Genomic DNA, 9,929 nt, shown 5'->3' on the forward strand with positions numbered 1-9,929 from the left:
TTACATTAAACGGTGGAGCTGTCAGTTGGTGCAGTTCTAAACAAAGCGTTGTAGCGGGATCTACATGTGAAGCGGAGTACATAGCTGCTTCGGAAGCAGCAAATGAAGGAGTCTGGATGAAGGAGTTCATATCCGATCTAGGTGTCATACCTAGTGCATCGGGTCCAATGAAAATCTTTTGTGACAATACTGGTGCAATTGCCTTGGCAAAGGAATCCAACCAAACACATCAAGAGACGCTTCAATTCCATCCGGGATCTAGTCCAGGTGGGAGACATAGAGATTTGCAAGATACATACGGATCTGAATGTTGCAGACCCGTTGACTAAGCCTCTTCCACGAGCAAAACATGATCAGCACCAAGGCTCCATGGGTGTTAGAATCATTACTGTGTAATCTAGATTATTGACTCTAGTGCAAGTGGGAGACTGAAGGAAATATGCCCTAGAGGCAATAATAAAGTTATTATTTATTTCCTTATATCATGATAAATGTTTATTATTCATGCTAGAATTGTATTAACCGGAAACATAATACATGTGTGAATACATAGACAAACAAAGTGTCACTAGTATGCCTCTACTTGACTAGCTCGTTAATCAAAGATGGTTATGTTTCCTAACCATAAACAAGTAGTTGTTATTTGATTAACGGGATCACATCATTAAGTGAATGATCTGATTGACATGACCCAATCCACTAGCTTAGCACCCGATCGTTTAGTATGTTGCTATTGCTTTCTTCATGACTTATACATGTTCCTATGACTATGAGATTATGCAACTCCCGTTTACCAGAGGAACACTTTGTGTGCTACCAAACGTCACAACGTAACTGGGTGATTATAAAGGAGCTCTACAGGTGTCTCCAAAGGTACATGTTGGGTTGGCGTATTTCGAGATTAGGATTTGTCACTCCGATTGTCGGAGAGGTATCTCTGGGCCCTCTCGGTAATGCACATCACTTAAGCCTTGCAAGCAATGCAACCAATGAGTTAGTTGCGGGATGATGTATTACAGAACAAGTAAAGAGACTTGCCGGTAACGAGATTGAACTAGGTATTTGGAATACCGACGATCGAATCTCGGGCAAGTAACATACCGATGACAAAGGGAACAACGTATGTTGTTATGCGGTCTGACCGATAAAGATCTTCGTAGAATATGTAGGAGCCAATATGAGCATCCAGGTTCCGCTATTGGTTATTAACCGGAGACATGTCTCGGTCATGTCTACATTGTTCTCGAACCCGTAGGGTCCGCACGCTTAAGGTTACGATGACAGTTATATTATGAGTTTATACATTTTGATGTACCGAAGTTTGTTCGGAGTCCCGGATGTGATCACGGACATGATGAGGAGTCTCGAAATGGTCGAGACATAAAGATTGATATATTGGAAGCTTATGTTTGGATATCGGAAGTGTTCCGGGTGAAATCGGGACTTTACCAGAGTACCGGGAGGTTACCGGAACCCCCCAGGAGCTAAATGGGCCATGATGGTCCTTAGTGGAAAAGAGAAGAGGCAGCCCTACATGGGCCGCGCGCCCCTCCCCTCCCTTGGTCTGAATAGGACAAGGAGAGGGGGCCGGCCCCTCTCTCTCTTTTCCCCCCTCCGCGAATCCTATTCCAACTAGGATTGGGGGGGGGGGAATCCTACTCCCAGAGGGAGTAGGACTCTCCTAGCGCGCCCTCCTTGGCCGGCCGCCTCCCCCCCCCTTTTTAGTCCTTTATATACGGAGGCAGGGGCACCCCAGAGAGACACAAGTTGATCCATGTGATCTATTCCTTAGCCGTGTGCGGCGCCCCAGCCACCATAGTCCTCGATAATATTGTAGCGGTGCTTAGGCGAAGCCCTGCAGCAGTAGAACGTCAAGATCGTCACCACGCCGTCGTGCTGACGGAACTCTTCCCCGACACTTTGCTGGATCGGAGTCCGGGGATCGTCATCGAGCTGAACGTGTGCTAGAACTCGGAGGTGCCGTAGTTTCGATGCTTGATCGGTCGGATCGTGGAGACGTACGACTACATCAACCAAACGCTTCCGTTGTCGATCTACTAGGCATGTAGATCATACTCCCCCTCTCGTTGCTATGCATCACCATGATCTTGCGTGTGCGTAGGAAAATTTTGAAATTACTACGAAACCCAACACCTCCCACCCCACGTCATGTCATGCCGGATGCCTCCCCGCCAGCCCAGCCACCACCACAGTCCGCCGCGGTCACCCCCCTCGCCACCACAGGCACCACGACGCCAACCCCCTCCTGCACCTACACACAAAATGCAGACAAGAGCTCAGGCTGGAAAATTCTTCCCTAATCCCAAGTATGAACAACACCACCTCGCTACTACTCCATCCAACATCTCACCCATCCCTAAAACCGTGCGTGAGGCTATGCGAGATCCTTGTTGGCTTTCTACTATGCAGGTAGAATACAGGGCTCTCATGGAGAACCGGACGTGGCGCCTCGTCCCTCGACCTCGCGGCGCCAACATCGTCACCGGCAAATGGCTCTTCCGCCACAAGCTCAAGTCCGATGGCTCGCTCGAACGCTACAAGGCACGCTGGGTGGTGCGCGGCTTCTCGCAGCGCCCCGGCGTCGACTTTGACGAGACATTCTCTCCGGTGGTCAAGGCGGCCACAATCCGCGTCGTGCTCACCATCGCCACCACGCGCCAGTGGCCAGTGCACCAGATGGACGTCAACAACGCGTTCCTCCACGGGCATCTCTCCGAGCAGGTATACTGCCAGCGGCCGGCCGGCTTCGTCGACACGGATCGCCCTGAGCACGTGTGTCTGCTGGACAAGTCACTCTATGGGCTCAAGCAGGCGCCGCGGGCTTGGTTTGGTCGGTTCGCCACCTTCGTCCACAGCCTCGGCTTCACCAGTTCGCGGGCGGATCCGTCGCTCTTCGTGCTCCACTCCGACGCCGTCACTGCATACCTCATGTTGTACGTAGACGACATTGTGCTCACCGCCTCGACGACGGCGCTTCTCCGACACCTCCAGCAGCTCCTGTCGACCGAGTTCTCCATGAAAGACCTCGGGCCTCTACACTACTTCCTCGGGATCGCCGTCACTCGCACCGCGGATGGCTTCTTCCTCTCCTAGAGCAAGTACGCCGACGAACTACTCGAGCGCGCCAACATGCAGGGCTGTAAGCCGGCGCCAACGCCGGTCGACACGCGCGCCAAGCTGTCCGCCAGTGATGGTGCCCCCGTCTCCGACGCCTCTGAGTACCGCAGCATCGTCGGCGCACTCCAGTATATGACCATGACTCGGTCAGACATCACCTACGCCGTCCAACAGTGTTGTCTGGTGATGCATGATCTCCGCGACGTCCACCGTGCGCTGGCCAAGCGCATCCTACACTACCTACGCGACACTTCATCACATGGGCTCCATCTCCGACGGTCCGGCTCCCTCGACCTCGTCGCCTACTCCGACGCGGACTGGGCTGGCTGCCCAGACACGTGTCGGTCGACATCCGGCTACGCTGTGTACCTCGACGACTCGCTTGTATCATGGTCATCCAAATGACAGGCGACGGTGTCTCGCTCAAGCGCCGAGGCAGAATACTGCGCGGTTGCAAACGCAGTTGCTGAGAGCTGCTGGATCCGTCAACTTCTTGGCGAGCTCGTTGTACCTCTACCTCGCGCCAGCGTCATCTTCTGCGACAACATCTCGTCCGTCTACATGGCGGCCAACCCCGTCCACCATCGCCGGACCAAGCACATCGAGCTCGACATCCACTTTGTGCGCGAGAAAGTGGCATTGGGCGAGCTGCGCGTTCTCTACGTGCCAACCTCCAACAGTTCGCCGACGTGCTCACCAAAGGACTGCCCATGGCGGCGTTTCAAGATTTCTGGTCCAGCTTGTGCGTCCGGCCGCCAGACGCTCAAACTGCGGCGGGGTGTTAGCAGTTCTCTCCACTCTCCCACGTACTGTATGCATCTACCCACGATCCCATGCACGTACTAGAGTTGCGCTCTCTCTCTCTCTCTCTGTTGTACTGGCACTCCGCGCCCTTGTTGTACTGGCGCCCCGCGCCTATATATTCTTGGCAATGGCAATGGCAGCACCTAAGGTGCTTTGCTCTCCTTCTCTACCGATCCACGGTAGCAATTACCAACATATGCACAGACTTAAGCATACCGACAAGCGTTAAAGTCTTGTCTTAGTGAACTTCTTGAATTTGCAGAAACCCTTTCACGAAAAGCCTAGCATTATAGATAGTAGGATTATCATCCACCTTCATCTTTCTTTTGAAAATCAATTAACATTCAATAGGTTTCACTCCCTCTTAAGGCTCTACCAAGCTCCACACTTGATTTTCGTACATGGAACTGTTGGTTTATGTAAAGCTCCTGACAAGAGGGGTTAGTGGCATGTTACCATCGTATACTCCACATGGAGTATTAATTTTCACAAGATGTAACCAGCATATCTTAATTTTTTACATACCAACAAAACAAATAATATCTTTATTTTTTACAAGTTGTTGCCGCCCTATATTTTTTTTAGAAGATGTTACCATCATTGATATATTTTATACAGGATCCTACCATCATCTATGGTCTCTGGTCTCGGGTGATAAATTAAATACGTTGCCATCGCCGTGTGAGCAGAGCACTGCTACCAAGCTGATCACCCTTAGCCATGGACGCCGGGTTCTCAACTACCGGGCCGCTTCGTATCGTGATCTGCCCGTGGCTGGCGTTCGGCCATCTGCTCCCGTACCTGGAGCTCGCGGAGCGCCTGGCGTCGCGCGGCCACCGCGTGGCTTTCGTCTCCACGCCGCGCAACCTCGCTCGCCTCCCGCCGCCCGCGTCGCCGTGCAACGTTGACCTCGTCCCGCTGCCGCTGCCGCGCGTCGACGGCCTCCCCGAGGGCGCCGAGTCCACCAACGACGTCCCCGACGAGAAGCGGGAGCTCCACTGGAAGGCCTTCGACGGCCTCGCCGCGCCCTTCGCGGACTTCCTTGCCGCCGCGTGCGCGGACGACGGCAGGAGGCCGCACTGGATCATCGCCGACTGCTTCCACCACTGGGCCGCCGCCGCCGCCCTCGACCACAAGGTGCCATGCGCGGTGCTCCTGCCGACGGCCGCTATGCTCGCTGCCGCGCCCCGCCAGCAACCGTTGGAGTCGGAGCCCGTCGAGGCCGCCGCTGCCTCCGTGCTTGGACAGGCGGCCGCGGCCGTGCGCCTCGCCGTGCCCCGTTACGAGCGGGACGACGTGGCACCGTCTTACGCCGACGACTGCGCGTCGGGTATGTCCATCGCCCAGCGCTGGTTCTTGGCGAAAGAGAGGTGCACGGTCCTGGCCATCCGGAGCTGCGTGGAGTGGGAGCCCGAGACCTTCCCGCTGGTGGAGGCACTCCTCGGCAAGCCGGTCGTGCCCCTGGGCCTCCTGCCGCCGTCGGCCGACGGCGGCAGGCGCCGCGCGGCCGGATCGTCAGAGGACCACGTCACGCTACGCTGGCTAGAAGAGCAGCCGCCCGACTCCGTCGTGTACATCGCGCTGGGGAGCGAGGTGCCGCTGAGCGTTGAGCAGGTGCACGAGCTGGCCCTGGGGCTGGAGCTCGCCGGGACACGCTTCCTCTGGGCTCTGCGGAAGCCCGCCGGCGCCGTCCTCGACAACGACGACGCCCTGCCCCCCGGTTTCCAGGACCGCACCCGCGGCCATGGGGTGGTGACCATGGGATGGGTGCCCCAGATCAGCATCCTGGCGCACGCCGCCGTGGGCGCGTTCCTGACGCACTGCGGCCGGAACTCGCTCATCGAAGGGCTTCTGTTCGGGCACCCTCTCGTCATGCTGCCCATCTTCGGGGACCAGGGCCCGAATGCCCGCCAAATGGAGGCGAAGAAGGTAGGGTTGCAGGTGGCGAGGGACGACGACGACGGGTCGTTCGACCGCCATGGCGTTGCGGCCGCGGTCCGGACCGTCATGCTGGACGGAGAAGCCAGGAGGGGATTTGTGGCGGGTGCCCTCAAGATGCAGGCGATCGTGGCCGACAAGGAACGCCATGAGAGATACATCGACGAATTTGTTCAACAACTCAGATCGTATCTGCCAACTGACGATCTCACTACTGCCACCCCCAACTCCAGCTGAGACTGAGAGAGCCTGCACGAATAAGATGTGAGTACGCCAGGATTAGGTGCCTCCGAAATTGTGCTGAATATTTCTCGGGTGCGTCGACGAGTTGTCCATAACAGTACAGTTAGGGCATCTGACCCGGTAACCCTCCATCCGGACGTGTTTGTCATTCAACGTTGTCATGCATCGATCCGTTTCGCAGTCTGGACAACCTTTTTCCTAAGGTGACGGGTGTCCGGTTTGTTGCCACTCCCGTGTCTTACTAATTTGCCTTATCAAAATACTTTTTCTGCACCCACACATATGTTTCCGTCTGAAAAGGTCAACGCCTTTCCAAAGCACTAGTGTCGCATTCTTGTTGGCTCAGAGCGACGCGACCTTCCATAGCGCCCCGACATTGAAACGGTACGTTGGCCGAGAGTGCCGCCCTCGCCGCTTCCCCGCACATGCGGCTGCCCAATGTTCGAACAACAGCTTGTCTGTCCGCCTACCGGCATTAAACATGTGTGCGATTGCCGATGAACGGTGAGTCGGTGCCACCCATCTGTTCGTATGCTGCCCATCACTAATCACGTCACCAGTTGCTCTGCCATCCTCCCGCTATATAAACCACGGGCCCAGCCATAACTGCATTTATCATCCTCCACTTCCTTCATCCTCTCTGCACAACGCCCGTCATAGCCTCCTCGAACTCCAAATCAAAGCTGTCTGGGACAACCTCTCGTCCGAGCAGAAATAGGAGATCGCCACCATTGCAAGCCGACATGCAAGCGGAGGCGCGTTGCAGACATCCCAATGGAGGACGCGACCAAGGACGAGTCGGCGCCACCCCCCTCGCCGGTCACTGTCGGCATCATCATGGGCGAGGCCGTGCTCACTATGTGGACATGGTGCTAGAGGAGCAGGAGGCAGTGTTCTGGTAGGCGCAGGCCGACCAGGTCTACAACCTCCGCCTCCACGATGAGCACCGATACAGAGGAGTTACGCAAGGCCGGCATAGCCATTGCGCCGGACGATGACGTGCCTGAGCAGGAGGCACTGCTCAAGTCCTATCGCTCCGCCAGCGAGATCCGCCGCAACCGCTGGCGGTACCGCTAACGTCAGGCGGAGTTAGAAGCCGTATACATGGGGTTCGGCGAGGCGGCGGATGAGGTGTTCGACAAGAGTGAGGACGAAGACAAGCAAGCCAGCTCGGCTGCGCCCCGCCGCCATGACCACGAAGTCGGCACATCCGTAAGCACTGCCGGCAGCGAGGAAGAGTAGCACATGGGAGGTCGCCGACGCTTGTATCTCATGAAAGCCATCGCTCCTCCCCTCCTGTTGAAGCCAAGCTTGGTGGGCTCAACATTGTCGGTCGATTACTGCCAAGCGACTAATGCGGTTAGCTTTGGATGGCCAGCTCCCGCATTCGTGCCTGTGGACCGGCCTCCCTGTCCGCCGAGAAATGCGGTGTCTGGTTTGGGATCGGCGTCGGAGAGGCCCTTAGATGCATCAAAGCACACAATCAATATCAACATCAACACATACACAAATAACAAACCAACAAATAGCAAAGTCCTATAAAACCAAAGCTATGTGTAAACAAGAGAAAAAACAAGAAAAAATGACCAAATCTGCGATTGAAATCTATGTGATAATCAGATGCGCATCAATCATCTTATGACATTACACGGACGACAAGCTTCTTCCACATCAACGCCTTGAGGAAGGCGGTATCACCGGATCCAACCACTCAATGCGAAAAACTAGATTTTCACCACAAAAACCCAATACAAGCATATCAGATCAACGCCTTGAATAAGGTAACGACAAAAAAAACCATCAACATTGCAGGAGCTTGAGACCTAAGCTTTCACGAAGGAGCTCGAGACCACGATGTTTGATATCATTAAAGCTTCTCTCGTACTTAATTTTCTGCCAATAAAAAGAAGCGGCAGAATTGAATGCACTTTGCATTACCTTCTATTAATTTCTTTTGACTTAATTAGATAAAAAAGCTTAAATATACACATTGTAAGATCCCTGATACAAGTACAACTAAAGAGTCCTGATAAAGTTGACTTCATCAGTTCAACACGTAAACGATGTCATTCGCAGCATCACTGCAAAACATTGGCTATGTACCTCGAACGAGATTGCCGGGATGGGCGCGCGGATGGCAATGAAGCTAAGTTTATTTATTGGAAAACCCCTAGAAGGAGAGTGGCGACTGCGTCAAAGTCGTGGATCATTTTCACGTCGTCACAATCACAACTCACAAGCAGTTTCTCTGAGGATCAAAAGAAAATCGCAACGCACTTGAATACGCGCGCGCGCGCACGAGTCGGTCCAATGCTTCCAAGGGATCGAGCAGCACTGTGATTGGCCAACGTACTACGTGTTCTAAGTGAGCCGTGCGTGTATGCATGCATGCAAGACGCGTCGGACGCGGATCAGAAGCAGCCGTCCATGCTCATGTCCGAGTCGGCGATGATCTCGCCCACGCCATCGCCGAGGCCCATCATCATCCCGCCGACCGCCGCGCCGAGGAGCCCCATCCCGAACCCGGAGCCCATCCCGACGCCTCCGTCTTGCCTGGCCGCCGCGGCGGACGGCGCGCCGTACCCGTAGGGAGCGGCCGCGGCGGGGCCGTAGCCGTACGACGCCCCCGCGTACCCGTACGGCGGATTGTAGCCGTACGGCGGCACGGCGTGCTGCTGGTGGTGGTACGGCGGGTACGCGGTCACCGGGTCGGCGCCGGCCTTGGCCGCCGCGTTCGTCTGCATGTACTGCGCGTCGCCCGGCGCCGCCGCCGTGGGGGCAGGCGCGTCGGAGAGGCTGTAGGAGATGTGGAGCACGCCGCGCTTCCGGCCGCTCATCGGGCTGCGCACCTGGTAGCTGAGGTGCCGATGCTCGCCGGCGGGCGGCGCCACGGCGACGAGGTCCTGCACCGGCACCACCACCTCGCCGACGTCGCGGTCACCGAAGGAGCGCTCGGCGCGGAGGAGCACGTGCAGCGCCAGCCCCCGCGGGTCGGCGGCGGTCGGGATGGGGAACCGCAGCGGCGCGTGCCACATGGGGTTCCGGCCGCCGTGCCGGTCCGAGTGCGTCCTGTGCGTCGGCGTCCTCGGGTCGCCGCCGGAGATGGACACCACCGCGTACACGCGCATCTTGGAGAACATCGTCACCTTCTTCAGGTCCTTGGCCGAGATCAGCGTCACCTCCAGCACCCGGTACGCCATGATCGCGCCGCTCGCTCGCAGGAGCCCGTTGTGATCGCTCGGTCGATATGTCGGTGTGTGATCGGGAGACGATGATTTGTGGAAGACGATGGACGGATGGAGGAGCAAGCTATGAATGATTCTCAATGGTAAGTAGATCTTGGAGGCTACGAATGATCCAAGGGAGATGGCTAGTGACGGTTTGGGTCGTAGGGTTGCAATGTTTGGTCTGGTGGTGAGTTTAGTGGGTAATTTTGTGCAAAAGTTTTAGGTCTTTTTGCTGGAAGACCTAATAATAGCATGGGTTGTGTTAATTTAAGCTTTTGCTGATTGTGTGGTGACCCGTTCATGTCGGTAGCTTAACAACAATGGTATTTTTGGTCCAAGTTTTTTTAAGGAACACAATCATGGCTATTTTATTTTATTTTTTTGCGCGAAAACTTTCAATCTATTCATCTTCAATCATGACAGTACAACGAACACCAGAAATAAGAATTACATCCAGATCCGTAAACGACCTAGCGACAACTACAAGCACCGAAGCGAGCCGAAGGCGCGCCGCCGTCATCGCGGGAGCTGAGCACAACTTGTTGTAGTCGACAGTCGGGAAGTCGTGGTGCTAAAGCT

General features: G+C 55.5%; 2 protein-coding genes across 2 annotated transcripts; one reads left to right on the forward strand and one right to left on the reverse strand.

Moving 5' to 3' along the window:
• The first annotated feature begins 4,535 nt into the window (after nucleotides 1-4,535).
• Nucleotides 4,536-6,351, forward strand: LOC125514511 (UDP-glycosyltransferase 91C1-like). The gene has a single exon (XM_048679876.1). The coding sequence runs from the start codon at nucleotides 4,663-4,665 to the stop codon at nucleotides 6,115-6,117; it is 1,455 nt and encodes a 484-aa protein (XP_048535833.1). The 5' UTR covers nucleotides 4,536-4,662; the 3' UTR covers nucleotides 6,118-6,351.
• A 2,183-nt stretch (nucleotides 6,352-8,534) lies between these two features.
• On the reverse strand, nucleotides 8,535-9,332 carry LOC125514602 (protein SRC2-like). Its single transcript, XM_048679972.1, has one exon. The coding sequence runs from the start codon at nucleotides 9,321-9,323 to the stop codon at nucleotides 8,535-8,537; it is 789 nt and encodes a 262-aa protein (XP_048535929.1). The 5' UTR covers nucleotides 9,324-9,332.
• Nucleotides 9,333-9,929: the final 597 nt, after the last annotated feature.

Source organism: Triticum urartu, chromosome 1 (genome assembly GCF_003073215.2).
Source record: "Triticum urartu cultivar G1812 chromosome 1, Tu2.1, whole genome shotgun sequence".
Taxonomy (NCBI): domain Eukaryota; kingdom Viridiplantae; phylum Streptophyta; class Magnoliopsida; order Poales; family Poaceae; genus Triticum; species Triticum urartu.